The sequence below is a fragment of the Rasamsonia emersonii genome (genome assembly GCF_000968595.1).
Source record: "Rasamsonia emersonii CBS 393.64 chromosome Unknown ctg1118621760225, whole genome shotgun sequence".
NCBI classification, from domain to species: Eukaryota; Fungi; Ascomycota; class Eurotiomycetes; order Eurotiales; family Trichocomaceae; genus Rasamsonia; species Rasamsonia emersonii.
In genome coordinates this window covers 59,283-80,399 of record NW_013563139.1, presented here as the reverse complement: position 1 = coordinate 80,399, position 21,117 = coordinate 59,283, and the positions used below count along the sequence as shown (strand labels likewise).

Sequence of the window (21,117 nt, the reverse complement as noted above, 5' to 3'; positions counted from 1 at the left end):
GTTCCATGCCTCTTGTATACATGGCGGCACCTCTACAGAGATCGCTTGGACACTCTGCCTCAGACCAATTTGATATACCACCGTATTCAACTTACTCCTGGCGCCAAACCTCACTCCGTCCAGAGCCAGAAATGATGGTCACCCGACAAAGAGTTTTGGTTACACCGTCTAGTTTCTGAAGGAATTCAGGGCGGCATATATGAGCATACCTAACAGCCTGGGATTCCAACACTTAAACGAACATACCGCAACCTTCGACGGCATACGCATTCTCAAATTTGACTTCGCGCTGGCTATTAAAGTCAAATGCGCTTATCTCCGAGCAGAAGACGAGAATGGCACGGGAAAGAAGCGTTCAGATTTGAAAGATGCTCTGTTAGGCAACGAATGGGCGTCTTTCTCAGTGGAACGTACGAGCGGTGTTGGCTGACAAAGTTGAGAATCCGACGCCTGCTGATGAGCCATGTCTCACCTTCAACTATGCCGGAGTTCCCGTATACCACATTCCCCCTTGTCGCAGACTCTCATGGCGTTGCATGTAAATCGAGATCCTGGAGACTGGCGTGACGGAGACCCCGAGGGCAATCCCCTTCGCGGTGCCCTGAGGCGGACATCCGGATGCTCAGACATTCGCTCAGTGGAAGTTTCTGCGTCTTGTTTGGCACCAAACGCCATCTTCTATGCCGCCAGCGTTCGTCCGCCCTGCGATGCATGGGTGTATGTTCTTGTGAAACTGTGTCCTCCGCACCTCTCATCGTCCGCCATGATCCCAAACCATATGGTTAATTCGCGATGGCGTACCATACTCCCCGCTATATTGATCCGGTACAACCCGTTCGTCACTTTTCGCATGTCCTATGTGGCTCCTGCTGCGCTCGCTTGACGTTTGTGCCCCCCACGGTGCAACTGGCTTCACATTTGGTACCCATCCAGTACCAACGCATGCATTAAAGATATTTCGAGGCAGGCAGTGGTAGACAATAGCGTTTACGCGGGAGGAACGGCGACGGTGAACACAACACCACCACCAAGCTGCCTGGTAAGAATCTATATAATCCGTCCAAAGTGCACCGTCCAATGTGATTTGTTATTTATATGTTTTCATCAATTATTTAATGCAGATCAGCTATCTACGAAGGGTGAATACTTATTTTATTATATTAGCAATCATCCGTCTCGAGAATGTCATTCATATACAGCATATTTGTCTAACAGAAATCAGCCATCAGAAAATATATGTATCCTGTCGTTCGCTTTTTGCGTTTGTTGGGCATGCTGGGACGAGAGGTATCGAGCTGAGTATGTAGGGAGGTAGTTCTGGTAGTGCTATTGATCATGTATTCCAATTGCCTTTGTAGCCCATTATCTGAAATTATCAATCGAAGAAATGTGACTTGAACTATAACGCCCATCCATGAGAATCTGCATTTTGAAAGCACATGTGCAGTACAGTACACAATGCAAAAACAACCGAAAGAAAAAACTATGTCCAACCAGGACGCCCTCAAAACAGTCCATAGACAGTCCCTACATACATACATACGCATCGTCAAAAGCGCCAGAGAGTACAGTGGCCTCCTCAAAAAGCATTGTAAGTGTTGAAGGGTGAGTAAACTATGGCTCATTACTCGGATACCCGACCTTATACGTCGGGAAAAACTCCTCTTTGACAGACCGCAGGCTCACGAACCGCGCCAACAGGTTCGCGCTGCCGGCTTTATCGTTGGTGCCGCTGGCCCGCGACCCGCCAAACGGCTGCTGGCCGACGACGGCGCCGGTGCTCTTGCAGTTGATGTAGAAATTGCCGGCGGCGTTGCGCAGCGCGTCCTCGGCGAAGCGGATCGCAGCGCGGTCCTGCGCGAACACCGACCCCGTCAGCCCGTACTCGCTCGTCTGCTCGATCAGGGCGCAGACGTCGGCGAAGCCCGAGTCGGAGGCGTCGTCGTAGACGTACAGCGTCAGGATCGGGCCGAACAGCTCGCGCGAGAGCAGCGGGTGGTTCGGGTTCTGCGTCCGGTAGATGGTCGGCTGGATGAACCAGCCCTGCGACGAGTCGTAGCTACCGCCGGCCAGCAGCTCCAGCTCCGGGTCCTTCTTCGCGTCGTCGATGACCCGCGCCAGCTTGTTGAAGGCTGCCTCGTGGATGACGGGGCCGCAGAAGTTGGTGAAGTCGGACGGGTCGCCCACCTTGATCTGCTTCACCTCGTCCACGAGCTGCTTCTGGAACTCATCGGCCACAGACGCTGCGACGTAGACGCGAGAGGTGGCGCTGCATTTCTGGCCCTGGAATTCGAATGCGCCCCGGACAGTCTGCACCACGGCATTCCGGATGTCGGCGCTCTTGTGGATGAGGTGGAAGTTCTTGCCGCCTGTTTCGCCGACGATGCGCGGGTAGCTGCGGTACTTGCCCTCGGCCACGCCGCTGGCGATGCGGCCGTACAGCTCGCGGAACACGCTGGTGCTGCCGGTGAAGTGCAGAGCCGCGAATTCGGGGTGGTTCAGCACCGTCTTGGTCACGTCGACCGCGTCGCCGGGCACGAACTGGATGACGTTGGGGGGCAGGCCCGCCTCCAGCAGGATCTGGTGGACGAGATGGCCGGACGCGATGGCGGAGGGCGAGGGCTTCCAGATGACGACGTTGCCCACCAGGGCCGGGGCGCCCGCGAGGTTCCCTCCGATGGCGGTGAAGTTGAACGGGCTGATGGCGTAGACGAAGCCTTCGAGGGGGCGGTATTCCAGACGGCTGACCAGTCAGTCACAGTCCTGACACCTGAATTGAATACAATGGAAGTAACTTACTTCCAGACACCCGGGGAATGGTGTTCTGGCTGCTGCGCATACAGTTCTGCGGCATATTTCACGCCAAATCTGGGTTCGTTAGCACCTTGACAACACCAATGTCGACAGGGACGTGCCTGAAAAAGTCACACAGCTCGGCCGCCGCATCGATCTCGGCCTGCCAGGCATTCTTGCCCTGGCCAGCCATCGTCAGGGCCATGAGGTCGTAGCGATACTTGGTGGAGATCAGATCGGCCGCCTTAAGGAAGATGCTGGCGCGGTCTGCGAAGGGGGTTGCTGCCCACGATTTCCGCGCTGTCAGGGCAGCGTCGATCGCGGCCTTGACATCCTCCTTGGTCGCGTTGGAGTAGGTGGCCAGCGGACTGCGTGTAGACGGATTTGGTTGTGTCAAAGTGCCAGAGCTTTTGACCTGCGAAGCGTCAGACGGTCGATGTACAGAAGGTACTTCTTCATCGATGAACGCACCTCCTTCCCCCCAATCACCAAAGGAATGTTAAGCGGCGCTGCCTGCTTAACCCTGGCGAGGGCATCTTGCAGGCCTTTCCGGTCGGGCGATCCAGGCGCATAGTGTTTCTATCAGAGTCAACGCCACAGATGTCTAACAGTATTCAGGCAGTTAAATACTCACGTTCGGCTCATTGTTGACTGGAGGAATCCTGAAGCTGGCAAACGTGCCCATCCCCCGCACGCTGTGTGAGCGAGCAGCGAGCCTGAGGCTGCCAAACGGCCGCGATCGGGCAGCGACGGCCACTGTTGAATAGAAACCCATTTTATCTGCTGCAGCTGTTTATTCCAACCTCAATGCTGTACGAGAAACTTTCGAAGCTGCGTGGATGACCGAGTGACGGAGGCGGTGACGTTATACGTTATCAGTCTGTCCGTCCGGCTGGAAGTAATTAATCAATCGAAAGGCAAATAAAAAAAAAAAGGACACAGCCAGACCAGCCTTATGCGCGATCAGATCCAGGCCTGAGCTGTGATCAGCCAGCGATAAGCTGCAGAGCACATGTTCTCAGAGCTCTGCTTGCTATTAATTAAACTGATGTTGCACGGCGGGGGAAGCTTCCGGGCGGGACAGTCGACCGGGCCGGTTGCCGGGAATGAAGTCATCGCGATAAGCGATAACAATGATGATAAAACAGCACATTAATTATTCTTGGCTTCATCAACGTGCTTCCCCACAACTGGCTTTTGCGGGGATGAATCTGTTACCTAATGCAAAGAGCTTCACAGTCAGATACTCTGTTTGAAGCAATCTTCCATTCAGCCAGCCATCCCTAATCTATCCTTCTATATACTGTACGGAGTAGCCTCTAATCTAAGATACTCTTCATGGACCCTTTCTATACACAGACCCTTTCTATAATCTAAGCAAGCCAGAACCAGAACCTCTCCAGCCAGTTTCGAGGAACCCTCTCCTGGTCCTCCTCCGTCATCCGGTCAATCTCATCGACGCCGGACACCACATCGATCTCCGACACCTTCATCAGCCACGGCGTGCGGAACCAGAGCTTGTGCCCCAGATACAGGGCCAGGAAGATGGCGAAGACAATGTACGACACCAAAAACCCGGACGCGGTGAAGTTGCCGGGGAAGAAGACGGCGTAGCCGTTCGTCAGGGCGAGCAGCGACACGATCAGCAGCGCGTAGTACGTCGTGTACGGCTGCAGGGGCGTCTTGAATGGGAGCCTGCCCAGCATGCCGTTGAATTGCATGGCTCCGCGGAATCGCTATGTCAGTTAGCTTTGGGGGTCGTTCGAGGACTGTAGTATGGTCTCTGCACGCTACTTACCAAGTACGCGATCAGCAAGACAATCCACGAGATGAAGCCGCCTACAGTAGTGATGTTGGTAAACCAGTAGAACACGTTGGCGCCCGAACTCGACACGTTCAGATATGAGAGACATCCGATGGCAAAGGTGCACAGCACCGCCACGTACGGGATGCCCTTGCGATTGCACACGGCAAAGATCTTGGGCGCCTGGCCGGCACAGGCCAGCGAGTAGAGGGTCCGCGAGCCCGCAAACAGCCACGAATTGCCCGACGACCACGCCGATGTGAGGATCGCCGCGTTGATGACGTGGTTGAGACCCTTGATGCCGGCATTCTGGATGCCAATGACAAAGGGACTCGCGCCGGCGTTGGAGCTGCTATTCTGCACCCCCGACAGCAGGTTGGGGTCGTTGTACGCAACCGTGACGCCGATGACCAACGTGCCCAGGATGTAAAACGCCATCAGCCGGTAGATGAACCGCCTGGTGGCCTTGGGGATGTTGCGACGTGGCGAGGCCGCTTCTCCGGCGGCAGTCGTGATCAGCTCGGGGGAGAAGATAAAGGCAAAACCGGACTTGATGAACGCCGTCCAGAAGGCCAGAAAACGCCCCGTGTCGCCGTCAACCAAGTACGGCTTGAAGGCACCAGGATTGTTCCAGTACCGGAACCCCAACCGGTCGTGGTTAGGCCCGCCTCCGAAGAAAAGGACGATCCCCAGGATGATAAGGCCAATGATGGTGATGATCTTGATCGACGCGAACCAGAATTCCGCTTCGCCGAAGAAGGAGACCGCGATAATGTTGAGGATGAGGATCACTGTCGTTATCAGCATAGTCGTCTCAATCATCAAGGTCGACATACCAGCAAGAATGATGGTGATCCAGACCGCCACGGGCACCTCGGTCGTCCAATATTCGATCACGAGAGAGGCGGCGGTGACTTCGGAGGCGATCAACATGGAAAACGAGTACCTGACGCCGATTAGCTGGATGACCCCGATGCTGGCCAAATATTTTCTCCTACCAATAATTGTATCCTGCGGGACAGTCAGTCCAGGTAAACCAATGCAGTAATCAACTCCAAAGAAATATCTAGCTACCCACCCACTGCAAAGCCCAGGCTAGGCTCCGTAAAGCGGTTGACCAAGTACGGCACTGAGACCCCTTTCACGGGCATGTACGTGCTCATCTCGCCCAAGACATTCATGATGGCCCAAACGACGGTCGACATGGCCAGATATCCCATAAACAAGGGCGCTTTGAAGAGTCAGCACACAGATAGTCTAGCAGCTCTACAATCTGGACTGCTCACCAGGCCCAACCGTAGACAGCGTCGCTCCCGACCCGACGAAGAGGCCCGTCCCAATGCAACCTCCCAGGGCAAGGAACTGGATATGGCGACTGGTCAGGCCGCGATGGGTCTGGCCGGCATTCACGCCGTTGACCTCACCCTTCCACACAGGCGGATAGTCGGTCTGCTGGAGCTCGATCTTGGCCTCTTCCATGGCCTTTGGTGTTCCGCTGACGGTCATGGTGGACGCACGAAGAAAGGACGCGAACCCGAGAGGGGCTGGTTTCTGGACGAATTCCAGAGTGCGAGCATGATGATTTATTTAAATGTGCAACCTGCTGCTGCGGGGGGCGGGTTTGTGGAGAAGGGCCAGCTGTGGGTATTGCGATAGGGAATAATACGGAGTTTGGCCCTGCGAAATTTTTCTCCACGCTCCCTCTTCCGTTTGCAGAATAAGGTTGCGTAGCCAGGAGAAGGATCGAAGGTTGAAGCCGTTGTTTCTGCGCCGGTGATAGCCGCTAAGAATAGCTCGGACACGCGGGGAATGATTATCCAGTCAATCTCTGCCGATCGACAGCACAGCGACCGGCTCGGGATCCGGTGGCCCGGTGGTTCTGGTTCACCGGGCTTCCTGTCGAAATCAGACTGAGATAGCCGAAATAATCCTCACTTATCCGATATCAGCAGCAGCAGCAGCAGCAGTATTGCCGAAATTCGTGCTGCGAGATCCGCTGTGAGATCTGCGAGGTTCCTGGACGACAGTTGTCTTATCACATGACATGGCTGACATGATTGGTGCTTTGAGCTGATTATATATATTCATCGTGTAAAAATATAACTCGCTATCATGTCTGATATGTCCTGCTGATGAATAATATCCCATGCAGCACAATGTACAGCATCATGACAAATTTGTAAAAATCAAAAAAAAAAAGACACAACAATAATGGTATAATAACAATGGTATCTCTAATACAGTAACCAAATCCAACCAACAAAAGCATCTCAGTACACGAACCAAACTCCATCCATGCGATAGTATACCATGTCAATCCGTCATAAATGGCATCCACCTCCCATCATTACTCTCCCCCTGTCCGCCGTCCACCTCCCCGCTGACGCCGTGCGACACCTCGGCGTCAAAACACGGGATGGCGGCAAATTCGTCCAGCTCCTGCGGGAAGTTCGAGATAAACCCGTCAAACCCGAAATGCGGTGGTTGGGCTGCGGATCCTGCCGGTGAATGGCCAAAGTCCACCTGTGGCATCGGAGCACCTGTGCTGCTAGTGCTGCCGACCTGGGCTGTGGTGGTGTCGTTCTGGCTGTGCGGTTCTGGTCCATTACTGCTGCTGTTGCTGCTGTTGCCAACATCCATTGGAGCAGCGGCAGCCGCTGAGGACAGTGAAGGCGGTGGCGCAGCACCGCCCGATGTTCTTGGAATCTGGCCGGCGATGTTGGTCGTCGTCGCCGTTGCTGTTGTCGCGCTTGTGGCGGGCGAAATCGGCCCCGTCTTCCACAACATCTCCCAGTTCTTGAACCGCTCATAGCCAGAGTCGACCACGTCCTGGCGATTCTGGGCCTGCGATTCACTCCAGTCGTCCAGGCGACGGATCGCACGCTCCAGCGCCTCAATCACATTGACCGCCGACCGTGCCGATCCCACCCCCATCGACATGATCTTGATCAATCCCATCCCTTGTGATAGAGCATTCCGGAGACGCTCCGTCCGCTTTGTTAAACTCTGCGCGAGGATGACAAGGAGTGCGGCCCGACAGGAGCTGAACTCGGTATAAGACGCCCGAGCAAGACCCGTCTCGTCCCGCAGCAGTCGACACAGATCGACAATCTCGAGCGCCGCTTCGACGCAGTCCGTGACCAAGACTGAACGAGTCTTGGATCGGCTATTAACCGAAGCCTGGGACGTGCCACCGGATGACGCCGGATTAATACCCTTCACGTTGCTGAAGAGGAACGGCCGTCCAATAAAGATTCGGGTCAGGCAGTAGTCGAGCTTGAGATGGACGTTGGATCGAAAGAGTCCGCCGGCCGGATTCAAGTCACGACAGTACGTCTCTTCCGGCAACGTGGCCCACCATTCGATGAGTTGTTTCCGCTGCGTGAGCAATTTCTCCAGACACCCCGGTTGCTGCCATTTCCGGCATTTTCGCAATGAAGATCTGTCAACCCGTCAGCTGAACGCTCTAGGAATTGATTCGGTGGGACTAACATCTCGTTGGCAATTTCTCCGAGCTTCAGCGTCAACGTGATCAGGGCCACCATGTTAGTGAAGTTGGACACTTGAGTCTGCGGTCGTAGGCTGGGCAGGTCGACCGGCAAATCCGCATCCACGTCAGCATCGGTGATCGACGCCGGCCTGCCATGTAGAATACTGATACGTCTGTATCGGTTAGTCAGGCCCTAGCGAAAAATAAGAGCAAGTAAGTGGCCTACTTTTCAAGCGTGTAAGCGGTCCAGAAAACTCGGTTTCGGACTTCGAGCATGTGCGGGTCCAGATCTTCTCCAGAGTATTTCCGGTGCATGCCGTTCTGAATGGCCAGCTTGAGCGCAAGGCCGAAATAGGTGTAAGAAAGCCCCGACGTATCCAGCGGGAGGAGGTACGTTCCCATCAGCAGACAGGCCTGGACACTTCGGACGGAGGCGGTGGCGATTATGTCCGGTAGCAGCTTGGATGCGAAGTTGTAGAAGGTCAGGCCCACCTCATCTTCTGAAAAGCGGTGGTCGTCTGCGGAAGATCCGGGCGTGAGCTTGTTGACGGGGGTGGGAGAATCCATATGGGCGAACTGCGTGCCAATTGCCAGAACCATCAAAATGGCGCACACGGCTGGCGCGTCGCTAGAGGTGAGACTGGCGGGATTGTTGTAGCAAGTGCTGAGCTTCTCGCGTAGCCAGTCCTCTTCCACGTAGAAGTTATTGGTCTGCGCATACTTGTAAAACGTCTGGAGCAGAAAGTCGGCCACGTAGCGAGGCGGCAGGCATGAGATAGCTGCTGACACTAGAGCGGTGCCCGACTGGAGCTGAGTAGCACGCCAACGTTCTTCGAATGGCACTGACTCTGGGGGATCCTGAGAAATGTTAATACCGAATTTGATAAAGAACGGAAGGCAGAGTACCTCCTGAGCCGCATTTTTCATCCATTCATCAATCTTTCGTCGTATCTTCATGGAAAAGTTCAGATAGGAGAATTCTCCCGAATACTCTGAAAATCAATCATCAGCATACTCACTCGTGAATCAAACTCTGGACCTTACGCATCGTGTTGTCGGGCAGCGCGCGAATGGTAAAATCCTCGTCTTCGATGGCCAGATCGTCGAGGTCATCGACCTCGACTTGTGTCGGAGGGCCGTCCGAGTCGGATTGATCCCGGTGTTTCTTCTGCAGGTCCTCGGCGGTTTTGCGCAGGGACGGCAGGTCAAACGAGATATTGGGCACGAAGTGTGCCAAGATGCGTTCCATATATCGCACACGCTCTGCCTCCGCGTCATCATCGCGACTGAAGCTGGCGGTGCGTTCGGAGATCCTATTTCTGGAATCAGCATGACCAGATAATCCTCCAGGTAGAGCGTGTGTTGCCTACCTGTCGAGAGATCTGGAGACCTTCTCTCCCTGGTCCGGAGGCGTGTTGAAGACGCATTGGCGCTGATAACGGAGACATCGCCGACAAGGCACGCCGCCTTCGCACTTCTCCTTGACTCTCCGACATCCATCGCATCTATTGCAGTCAATACATCACCAATTGACACTTTTTTCAATGTTTAATCGCGGCTTGACTTACGCTCTCACCGCTCTCTTCCGGTTCTCCTCGGCGACACGGGGCCGCTTCGACCGGGGCGGATTGGGATGCGGAGCTTCCATGGACCGCTTGACAGCAATCACGTCGTCGGTGGCAACCCCAACACCCCAGTCACCGACATCAGAATGCATTTAATCGAGCATGGGGTCAGGATTGCGAGAGCGTGTTGTGAGGTAGGTTCGCAGATGAAAAACGGCCATGACTGGCCGACCGCAGATAAGGCCGGCACCCCGCACTCCGCCCCCACCAGCCAATCAGCGGGCGCCGTGGAGGATCAGCAGGCAAGACGGCAGTTCTATATATACAACCCTGTCCTATGACTATGATCTTGATAGCTGTAGGGATGGCAGATCCGTACGGACTAGATGATGTTTTTGTCAGCGAAACAGGTAACCAGTCTGACATTGTCCAATTGTCGACAAGCTGATAGATCGGCAGATAAGCACCTATAGACGACGCTCTGTATACGCCAATGGCAGCCAATTGATAATATCTGATATACTATGAGTTTAGTTTTTTTTTCTTTTCCAGGATCTCTCAGGCACGAGGGAAAAGTCTTGGAGAAATGTTTCATAGCGGATTTATTTTTTTCGTTTTGACTCTGATTTAGTTGGGCGGCGCTCAGACTTTAAACGGGGGATACTCCGTACTCCACAGCATGCTATTATTATCCTGGGGGCCAAATCGAGGCACTATGCAACAGTATGCTGCAGATCATAAGCGCTACCTGATCCTGCAGAATATTTTCGGCATGCTAACGACACATTGATCGTCCTGCTAAACTAGGGGTAGACCGGCAGACAGCCCAGATAGATCTCACGACAATGGGTGTGCTGGTATTAATAATGCAACGCACAACGTGATCTGCTATCAAATCTTCTACCCTAGGCAATTAGCTTGGAAATAAAATAGAAATCGAGAATTGAATTCCACTGCCGCATGCTGCATGCTCAGATGATGGCGACACTGATAGCAGGTGAATGAGAAGTAGACTGCATTCCTTGACAGCATGAGCTGGATATTATCGTAAATCCGAAGACTGCTCCTGCAGCTACTGGGACGATAGCTACTACGAGTACAAGCAAATTAGATTCCAGAAGATAAGTCGAATCACTCCATCTCACCCTTAAATCAAAGCAAAAGATTAGGTGAACGAAAAAAAAAAGAAAGAAAAGAAAAGAAAAAGGACAGCCATCGGCGTTGAATTATTGTCGTTAAAAATTTCAGAGTGCAGAACTATAAATAAACCGGCTTTCTCAGCTTTAAAAAAATTCTTTTTAAAAAGAATTGGGCTCAACCGGGATTCGAACCCGGGGCCTCATCCATTCTCTCAGCCACTGGTGAGACTGGGGAAAATCTGTTTTCCCGAAGGATGAATCATACCAACTAGACCATTGAGCCGCTTATTTTGCTGAAGTCTTCGCAGTCGTGCCCCAAGAGAGGAAAGCTGTGCCACAATAAAATTGCATCTGGATAGCTCAGACTGTCAATAAAACACTGCATTGGAAAGTGAGTTAGTCTATCCTTGGCTCAATGACATGTGCACAGTTCAAATGACCTGCCAAATTACATATTCGCTGTGTAATGACCAACTTCCCTCCACACATGCCCCTCCCCACCTTTGATGGGTGAGTTTAGTACTGTGTTGCTAGCACACTTGTGGTAAATATATATATATGTAAGGTACAGTACCTGAGTACCTGGATTCAGACCTCCTCTCTTGTTCACATGACCTTTGACCAGCATGTACTGTATGTATAGTATACAGATCTGTCTGCAATGTATATTACAGCATAGTAGTAAAATGCAAGGAGCAATGCACTGCACAGCAATGCAATGCCATGCACAACACAACTCAATTGGTATATGATATATTTTACACCCTACATCTACGTCTGCAAATCTGCTCACCAGTACCCGATTTATCGCATCCATAACAAGAAAAACCTACTCGTACAATTATATGCATCTGTTCTTCCTTCTTCCAAAACGTTTCCTTTCCGCAATGCTGGGACTAGGAAGTGAGATATCCCAGAATCTATGGTTTCTTGGCGACTAGTCTCACTGGTGTATTACCGGCCACTGTATACATGCAGGATGAGGTTTAGTGGATTGTATCGGAATCCAGGGAACTACCGAAGAAAATCCATGGGAATGAGGAGCAACCTGATATACATGATGCCTCAAGCTTAGAATTGCTTACAAAGCGATTCGTGAATCACCTGCCACCGCTATGTAATGTAGTTAGAGAGCTCTGCTCAATTCAATGGGGTGTATGCTGTGCATAAGCTGATCGGAAAGGGAAAAAAAAAGGCAAATAATCAGCAACTTGCTGGCATCACCTGCCACCTTTTTGGACAACATTGCTGATTTCCTCATCAGCCCCGGCCTCTGATCATAACAACTTAGGATATCTTGCCCTTGACCAACGATGAAAGCTGAATGAGCGGTCTCCAGAAGGCAGCCATAGCAGCTGATCTTGGCTGCAGCCTGCTGCACTGCTGCTGTATTACTACATGTATGTACACTTCTGCAAGCTACCTTATCTCTGGTAGTCCCTTGCTCCTGCTTGCTGCACTACATACATGCATAGGTCATGTGGTATGTCAAAGCAGCCATGTACTATTTATTTATTACTGCCTGCGCAGGACTTAATTTAACCAGTTGCGAATCACAACTATATAAGGCAGTGATGTACATGTACTGTACATCGATAGGTTACATAGGTAGGTTAGATACATTACCTACTCCGTAACTACCTAACTAACGAAACCCGACGACCGGTTGACCACAGGGAGAACCATCATCCTTTGTTTGCGATGAAGAAAATAAAATCCTCGGAAAAACCAAAACCATCCCCACTGAACGAACATGTGTAACGTGATTGATCGATTCTGGCGGATAAAGAAAGAAAGAACGAAAACAAAAAAAGGAAAGGGATGCAACAAACAGACTGGGGCTCTAGCACTGTTGGAATATATCACCCCTGCTTGTTCATTCTTATACTGTATTCATTTACTACTGTATTCATTCATTTATGCATTGTTCTATTCACTTTTCTTTTTACAGTCTCACTGCATACACTACACTTGATCACTCAATGAGTCAATCAACAACCACATTTCGATGTTGACTGCAGGTCAGATCTCCCTAATCTAATCTAATCTAATCAAATATAATTAATCTGTCAGATCAAGCATATCGGAGATTTGTTAATATGGACATCCTGGGGCAAACATGGGCCGAGTTCTGTCTCCGCCATCCACCCGGCGTCATCGAGATCCTCGTGTCCGTCGCCGCGCAGGTCGTCGGCTTGCTTTTCCCCGCATTCGTCTATCAGATGATCGACGTTTTCTGGCCGGCGTGGTCTGCGAAACGCAAACTGCAACCCCCCGAGCAGCAGCCCTCGTCGTGGGACGTGCTCGACTGCGTCATTGTCGTTGCCGTCAACCATGTCTTCCTCGTCTGCTCGCAGGTGACGCTGCTGGCGCTGCTGGGCGGGTACGGGTTCGAGCGCACCATGTTCGTCGTCAGTCCCATACTACCAGCGCCTAGCGAGGTCGTGCTGCACTGCCTCCTGGGCGCGCTCCTCCGCGAAGTCCTCTTCTATTACGCCCATCGCGCGCTGCACCACCCGGTGCTCTACCGGCTCATCCACCGCCAACACCACCGGTTCACGGCGCCCGTGGCCCTGAGCACCGTGTACTCGCACGCCGTGGACCATGTGCTCGAGAACGCGCTGCCCATTGCCCTGCCGATGATGGCGCTGCGCGCGCACGTGCTCACCGTCTTCGTCTTCGCGGTGCTCGTCCTCTGGGACGCGGCGCTGGCGCACAGCGGGTACGATTTTTTCCGCGTCCCCAGCGTTGAGATGCATGATCGTCATCATCGCGATATGCGTGTGGGTTATGGCATTTTGGGCGTCATGGACTGGTTGCATGGGACGGATAAAATAAGGAGAAAAGCAGAGGGTGATGCGGGGGCTGGGTGTACTGTGATGGCTGAAAAGGAGGAGAGGGGGCAATGATATGCAGTATATGAAGGAAGGAAACATGACACCGAACGGAGGGAAGGGATTTTTATTTGAAAGAACAAATTTGATACCTTGTACTTTTTGTTCTTTTCTTCTTCTTCTTCTTCTTCTTTTTTTCAGAACTCAACCCGCGTGCCAATCCCCAGCTCACCTGCCATACTCAGCAGCGTCTTAGCAACGACCAAGTCCATAATGCCCATACCAACACACTTGAAGACCACATTCTCGCCCGGAGAGGGCGTCACAGTCACAGTCTTTCCTCCCGCGAAAAGCTCGCCAATCTCGACGAGCTGCTCCTCTCTGACGCCAGCCCGGATCAGCTCGCCGGATTCCTCCAGACACGCTTCCTTGGAGTCGACATAGACCCTGCCCCCACCCGACAGCAGCGTCTCCGTGTCGACCTCCTGCATGTGCGGCTTGTACGAGCCGATCAGGGAGATAAATCTCTGTCTGCCAGTAGTCTGCAGATAGACGTACGGAAAGAGGGGTTCCGTAGACGGGGTGCAGCAGAAGAGGACGTCACTGGACGCGAGCAACGAGCGGAGATGCGTGTCGTAATCCGGGGTGTCTTCTTTGGCGAGCACCCTCATGGTGATTTTCGGATAGCGCTGTCGCAGTTCGGGGAGCACCTCGTGCTCAATCTTCTCCAGTCTCTTCCGGCCCCGGTTGACGAACGTGATGGTCTCGATCTCGTCGGGCACGAGCAGCAGCGCGAGTCGCGCGTGCCATTCAGCCTGTCGACCAGAGCCGAAGATCAGGATGTGTCTTTTGGGGAGAGACACGCAGCGCGTGAAGAGGGTCATCGTGGCCAGGGCGGTTCGAAACGCCGTGACTTCGGCAGCGCTGAGCACGCCCATGAGCTTGCCCTGCGGGGAGAGGACGTTGATGACGCCTTGCACGCCGCCGCCCTGTGCCGGGATGGCGACTATCTTGATCCCCGTCGTGCTCGTGTCCGACACGGGCATGAACAGGGCCGTGTCCCCGTCTCTGGTGACGATGTGGCTCCGCAGTGGCTGGTGGATCAGCTTTTCCGCTGCGGACACTGTCTGGGCAGAGAAGGTGCCCAGTGCATCGGACAGGGCGTGGAGCAGCTGCTGGCATTGCTCGGTTGTCAGACGGCGCAGCAGGTGGGCGAGTTCTTTCTCTGGAAGCAGCAGCATGGTGGGGAATATCCTGCAGTGTATACAACCGTCCACGTCGATGTAGATGTCGCTATGGAATTCACCCTTAGTTTGGTTGAGATTGCCTAGTAATCAGTTAGATTAAAGAAGAAAAAAAGGCCAGTGCAATTCTCGCGAAGAAATAACTTAAGAAGTTCAATCTGCAGGAAGAAGACGCAAGTCATGTGGAATGATGACTGCCCCACTCTCCACACGTCGGAGATGCCCCGAGCCATCTTATCTTATCAGGGAGTATACAGACTACATGACTGCCAGAGAATATTCAAATAGTGTTAACGAATCTATCAATCCTAATTAATCACACTGGTATCTAGGCCATGTACGAGCATCTATTTACAGTGCCATGTAAACAATAAACACCGCCCGCTAAACTAAGAATACGCTAGAAAACACCCAAGGCAAAATAAAAAAAAACAACCCCCCAGAAACTGAACATCATCACGTCGCATCGTCATGCATGCGTCTATCATTGAGTCAAGTCAACTCAACCTAAGCGCCTTCTTAATCCGTCTCTTCAGCTCCGCGGCCATCGCCTGCTGCGACTGCTTCGTCCGACCAACCGCTTCCGTGTTCTCCACCGCGCGGCGCATCAGGAAGCCCATGCACTCCTTGACCGTGCCCCAGGTCAGGAGCTTGTAGACGTTGGGCGACTCTAGAGCGGCAGCACCGTCCTGTCGGTCCTGGAACCCGTGGACGAGCTCAAAGCTGACCTCGTCGGCCATGCCCTGCAGCTGCGCATAGGCCAGTTCGACGCGGGGCTCGCCCTTGGCGGCCTGCTGCGAGCGCAGCGCGTGTGCCTTCTGCACCGACTCGCGGTTGTGCGTGGCGATGATGACGCTGACCGGTGGCAACTGGTGGGCTGATGCGTCCGAGGAGGCAGGGGCCAGCATGGCGTTGTATCGTCGCGTCAGCAGCGCCTCAACGATCTCGTCGTAGCAGCGGTCCGTCTCCTCTTTGGTTGCCCAGATCAGGTGTCGAGGCTCTGTCTTCAGATACGCCCCGCGCACGAGCTTGACGCCCAGCGGGTACCCTTCCTGTCGAGCGATGTCCAGGTGCTTGGCCAGCGTCGAGGGCGTCGAGCGGAGATATGCCTGGTAGGTGCCATACATCGTCGCACGGTTGGGCGTCTTGCTGTTGCAGTACTTCTGGTACTTCATCGTCCAGGCCTCGATGCCTGGCTGCACCGCCTGCTCTTCGGCGTCGACGAGGAGACGGGCGCCTTTCGCCATCGCAGCATCACAAGCCTTGCGGATGGCAGCGTCCATGAAATCGGTTGGCGGCAATCGTTGCTGGAGAAGGTGTGACGCCTGGGTGCCCATACCAGTCAACCTGGAAGAGTGTGCCGTTAGCAACCCACGTTGGAAACTCCGGAACCCGACCAGTGGGACATTGGCAATCCTTACTTCAACGCGACAATGTCGCTTTCAGTGGCCATGTCGACCGTCTGCAATGTTCCCTGCAACCACGTCTCCACTTCCTCGCGCGCAGCCTTCTCATCCTGCGAACTCGTGGTGCTGTCCCCGACCAGGACCTCTCGCGCGTATCCCAGCAGAACACCGCGATAGCCAAGCTGCTTGATCTCCTCAATCGAGCGCTGCACTTCGCGCTTGTTCTCGCCGGCATTGAACTGCTTGTAGAGGGTGTGCTTGATCAGCCAGTTGAGCACGGCGTTCCGGGAGACATCGGTGAGGGGCGTGCGGGGATGGGCCAGCGCGGACAGGGCGTAGATGCACGGCCGGAGGAGCAGCGGGGACGAGGAGATGGATAAGATAAGCAAGGAGCGCAGCACGTTCGACAGAGGGAGCTGTGCCAGCGGCGACTCGGGCCTGGGACTGTGCGGCAGGCGGTATTGCATCACATTGCTAGCGGCGGCGGTGGATGACGCATCCGCCATGGACGATTTGGCATTGTTGGTGGTGCTTACGTATCGATATCGACCATGCGGTAACGACGAGGCCAGCTGTCTGGAAAGCGACCGCAGAGCACGCCCCGGGATCATGGTGCAAGAAGAATCTACCTAGGGATATTCATCGAGAAGCCGGGGAGGAGAGAAAGGGACCAGCTGGGCAACCATAAATAGATCGCCTCGCGCAATGTCCGGGACGAGGATAAGCTCCCGCCGGGCTGAATGCAGCCGCCACCGGTACGGGAGCATCCATCGATCCAGAATGATCTGGCGATGATGCATGTTCTAGAAGGCGCAGGCGGCCCAATCACTGTCCAGCTGGATTGGCCACCACTATCTGTCAATTACCTTCCTTGTCATAAGACTCTGATCTTATTTATCGTGCTGATCCATCCTTGTCTAATGATCGACAAGATCGATCTTGCACGATCTGATAGAACTGATATCGTATCCTCGACTGCAAGACTGCAACACTGACGTCTAACCGGAGATTCGACCGGCACGGCTATCGTCGGCGACCGGATGCGCACCTGACTCGGGCCGGTCGCAAAGCCACCATCCCGATTGGTCCGTTCGCGCACCGCCAACTGGCGGACGTGGCACCAGTCACCTGCGAACCCTAGCCCTAATCACTTGACACCTGTTGGTTATAGCATTAATATACGACACCTTCACTGGTAGTATCATCTTAAGCATTCATTAAATCTGTCATTCACATGATCCAGTCAACAGTCGCGTAGGGAATAGTAGTCTTCGAGATCATTCACCTAACAGGATGCAGCGTGAATCACCAAGAGACCTCTCGAGTGAAGGAGAATGTCAGACTCCCTACTTAAGACTGCGCTGCGCTCTGTAGTCCATCCTACTTCCTTCCACATTTCCTGTATCCCCACACACTTCCTGGTATCAGTTGCGGCAGCGTCTCTACTTCCATCTCAGACGAACTTTCTTCCACTAAAAGTGCCATCAATCGAGACCTAGCTGTATAGTCAAGACAAAACAATGACCATCCAACTCCCATGTCGAGCATCCTTCTCTCAAGGACCTGGCTAAACAACTTGGCATTGGGTTCATATTGTGCTGAATAGTCCTCTCCGCTTCGATCGAGCAGTATCCTCCCAGAACATCTGAAGGAGGATCTCCATCGCTCCTGCCACCCGAACAAAACGACATCCATACTTCACCTTGATGCGTGCTATCTTGCTTCTCTCGTGCCAATTTCGCCATATTCGTACGTTACGCCTCATAAGGTACAACAGTTGGTAGCATGTCATTCTACTCAATCAGCTCCAAGAACAGCGCGGACGCGGTGTCGATTCTGTCAGAGACCTCCTCCCCCTCACAGAACACTTGAATCGAGCTGCAAAAAGTCACGCCATGAGGCAATTCCACCAAAATGAAGAACGAGTCGGCCAGGGCTCAGGAGACCTTCGATTGTCTGAAATCTTAGTTCTCGTCTGAAATTGGCCAATTTCTGCCATCTAAAGTGTCGAGAAAGACGCATTCCTGAGCACACGAGCCTCCATATCTCCGGCTCCTGCCCTGTGGAAATGCCATCACCAACGCACGTCGAAGGAATGGTTTCACACGCAGCTTGATCGACTAAGAAGACTTCTGCTATGCTCTCTATTGGCTGCTCATGCATGCATTCAGCTAGATGCACACTTAAAGCATGGGGCAGTGTCATTATTGTGTGCTTCTCATTCCTGAAAAAAAAATCCATCCATGTGGGACGGCTTAGTGCTGCATCTCTCTCAGGTGGTCGAAACAGCTGAGACCCGTCCTGTCGAGCAAACGCCATATTTTGGATCTCCATGGTCGATACAAATCAGTTGCCGAGTTACACCGTCAGTGCACAACCAGACATCAGGCAGGCGTGCGAAGTATACAGAGGATTAAGCTGAGTCGGTCCAATTTTGAATCGTGTCTGGACAACCCTAATTCAGGAGGATGGGCAATCTCGGTCAAGCACCAAGCCCCATCATCTTTTGTGACCAGATCCAGCAAGCAGCATAGGATCTCGACGCCATTGCCATCAGTGTACGCAAACTGGTGAAAGGAACGGGCATGACAATGGCATAAGGATAATATACATGTTGTATTCATGCATAATAATTATGCAATCAAACAACATGGCCGCGGGCGCCGAAGCCATCAATGCGTTCTCGAGGTGGCCCGCCGCCACGACGGAAGCGACATGGCCTGCATGCTTTTGCGTCTGATTTGCGGTCTCTTGTTTCTCGCTGTTTTGGTCCCCAGTGGCCATCATTGTGGCGAACCACTTGTGAGTTTGACATGGGGCAGCGTTTATATCAAGATCACTCGAAAGCCCGGAGCAGAAGGATATACCTTACCGCACACGACTAAGCTTTCTCCGCTAGTCGCAGGGCCATACCTAATTGTTGAGCCCGTGGGCGACCTGGCGTACTGCCTGGATATTCCCCCATCGTGGCGAATTCATCCAGTCGTTTCAGTTGCTCATTCTCGAGCAACACTTTGACGACTCATACCATCGCAGAATGCTAACGCCACCACCAGTCAAAGTCAAAGGGCAGGACGAGTACCCGATCGAAAGGATCCTCGATCAACGCGCGCAACATTGTCTAGTGCGATTTCAGAAAACAGGCGAGGAGCTCTGGATACCAATCACCCAGCTGCAGGAAGACGTCCCTGACCTGCTACGTCAATTCCAAGCCAAACGGCGCCAACAGCGCCACCAACGTCGAACTTGATCACTTGATCAAAGCTCACCCTGTCCTCACCACCTGCAAACCATCTCAACTTGCACTCATCGCTTGCCAATCAAGCTCCACCATCCATATGTTATATATCATAGGAAATATCTGTGGTTGACAATGTTGCAGGACGGGCAACAGGCCCCAGGAGGCCACCGCTTCCCCTTCCCCTGAGCCTGAGTCTAAGCCAGCCTCTACGCCATCAGTCTCCAGGGAGGATAGGCCCGGGGGGGGAGGGGATGCGATGGTCCCTTAGGCGATCTATGAAAAGCAGATCAAAAAGAGGATGCCAAGCTTCGGAATCCGAAATGACAGCCCCAGCCCCAGTAATAAAGTCTGATTGATTGGTCTGTTCCCATCCTGTACAGTACAGTACTTTCTGACAGTGCGAACAAAACGGATTTTTATTGTTTTATTATAAGAGTAGATAGATAGATGTACAGACAAAATACGGAGTTTGCACTGCACTGGGTAGTCGTTCGATTGGCCCAACGAACCATGGACAACTAACTGTATTCGAGGCGAGGCCGTAGAGAAAAAAAAAAAGTTCCCCCCTACCGCCTCTCAGCAAGCAGAGCATCTTTCGTCAGAACCATCTGCAACAGCATAGCATTCAGATCGCACGGCACGCCGAGCTCCTTCGCCCGCTTGACCAGGTATCCGTTGATGTACTCAATCTCCGTCTTCTTCCCCGCCCGGATATCCTGACACATCGAAGAGATATTGTGCTGCACCTGGGGCAGATACGCCAGGAGCCGCTCCTCGAGCGCCTGGGTGGCGAATCTCTCCTGCGCGCCGGGGACGCCTTGCAGTTCCGGTAGAGCCCTGATGATGCGTGCGCATTCCGCGATCAACGACCGAATCACGGGCTGCATCTCTGCCTGAACGAGGATGTGATTGTTCTCGTTTAGGATGGCTGTAAGCGGATTGGCGATGCAGTTGGCGACCAGCTTCTCCAGCTGCCGCTGTAAGAGGTCCGTGTATTCAACCTCCTTTGCGCCAAGGACCTCAGCCTGGGTCAGGGTTCGGCTCAGGTATCGCGAACTCTCAACGACGTCGTTCTTGTCGCTACGTGGGAGGATGCCCAGAAAAATGGCGCCCGGAGATGCTTGCCGGACAACAAATGGCTCTATGGTCCAAGCTCCGGTTAAGACAATCCCCTGCATGAACCGAGGCCGCGTGTCCAGGGTCGGAAACAATTTCTCAGCCGCCTCGTCCGAACTGCCCAGTCCGTTTTGCAGGAACAGAATCGTGCTGTCTGGGCCCAGCCGGTCTTTGATCGGTCTCAAGGCGCTGACTGTCTGTGCTGCTTTGACGGAGACGATGAGATGGTCGATTTTGTCGTTCCCAGCTGAAGCGGCGTTCTCCGATGGCTGTTGCTCAACCAGCTCGACATCTATACCGCCCCGAGGCTGCGACGCACCGTCTTCGTACCGCAGCACATCGAGCTTCTCTCCTCTTTTTCCTCCAGGCATCGAGGAGGCTCTTTCTGTGGAGGAGCAATGTGAGTCGGGGCCGAATCGGGTCCGGCAAACCGGCCAGGGCGTGCGCAACCGTGGCTCCGATATTGCCTGTTCCCAGGACATGAA

At 53.3% G+C, this 21,117-nt stretch overlaps 6 protein-coding genes across 6 annotated transcripts; all 6 read right to left on the bottom strand.

Moving 5' to 3' along the window:
- Positions 1 to 1,614: 1,614 nt before the first annotated feature.
- T310_5070 (1-pyrroline-5-carboxylate dehydrogenase) lies at positions 1,615 to 3,568 on the bottom strand (the record flags this gene model as incomplete). The annotated part of the gene is made up of 5 exons (XM_013472088.1): positions 1,615 to 2,743; positions 2,800 to 2,868; positions 2,931 to 3,208; positions 3,265 to 3,372; positions 3,428 to 3,568. 5 exons carry the CDS (start codon positions 3,566 to 3,568, stop codon positions 1,615 to 1,617), a joined length of 1,725 nt encoding a protein of 574 aa, XP_013327542.1.
- Positions 3,569 to 4,166: 598 nt separating this feature from the next.
- T310_5069 (uncharacterized protein) lies at positions 4,167 to 6,103 on the bottom strand (the record flags this gene model as incomplete). Its single annotated transcript, XM_013472087.1, has 5 exons — positions 4,167 to 4,529; positions 4,592 to 5,388; positions 5,434 to 5,608; positions 5,680 to 5,828; positions 5,884 to 6,103. The coding sequence occupies 5 exons, from the start codon at positions 6,101 to 6,103 to the stop codon at positions 4,167 to 4,169; spliced, it is 1,704 nt and encodes a 567-aa protein (XP_013327541.1).
- An 807-nt stretch (positions 6,104 to 6,910) lies between these two features.
- T310_5068 (C6 transcription factor (PrnA)) lies at positions 6,911 to 9,804 on the bottom strand (the record flags this gene model as incomplete). The annotated part of the gene is made up of 6 exons (XM_013472086.1): positions 6,911 to 8,039; positions 8,090 to 8,260; positions 8,314 to 9,079; positions 9,132 to 9,400; positions 9,458 to 9,592; positions 9,656 to 9,804. The coding sequence occupies 6 exons, from the start codon at positions 9,802 to 9,804 to the stop codon at positions 6,911 to 6,913; spliced, it is 2,619 nt and encodes an 872-aa protein (XP_013327540.1).
- Positions 9,805 to 12,860: 3,056 nt separating this feature from the next.
- Positions 12,861 to 14,866, bottom strand: T310_5067 (Proline utilization protein PrnX; the record flags this gene model as incomplete). The annotated part of the gene is made up of 3 exons (XM_013472085.1): positions 12,861 to 13,214; positions 13,320 to 13,783; positions 13,858 to 14,866. 3 exons carry the CDS (start codon positions 14,864 to 14,866, stop codon positions 12,861 to 12,863), a joined length of 1,827 nt encoding a protein of 608 aa, XP_013327539.1.
- A 500-nt stretch (positions 14,867 to 15,366) lies between these two features.
- T310_5066 (Proline dehydrogenase) lies at positions 15,367 to 16,886 on the bottom strand (the record flags this gene model as incomplete). The annotated part of the gene is made up of 2 exons (XM_013472084.1): positions 15,367 to 16,216; positions 16,291 to 16,886. The coding sequence occupies 2 exons, from the start codon at positions 16,884 to 16,886 to the stop codon at positions 15,367 to 15,369; spliced, it is 1,446 nt and encodes a 481-aa protein (XP_013327538.1).
- Positions 16,887 to 20,082: 3,196 nt separating this feature from the next.
- Positions 20,083 to 21,114, bottom strand: T310_5065 (2-dehydropantoate 2-reductase; the record flags this gene model as incomplete). The annotated part of the gene is made up of 1 exon (XM_013472083.1): positions 20,083 to 21,114. One exon carries the CDS (start codon positions 21,112 to 21,114, stop codon positions 20,083 to 20,085), a length of 1,032 nt encoding a protein of 343 aa, XP_013327537.1.
- Between the last annotated feature and the right edge of the window lie 3 nt (positions 21,115 to 21,117).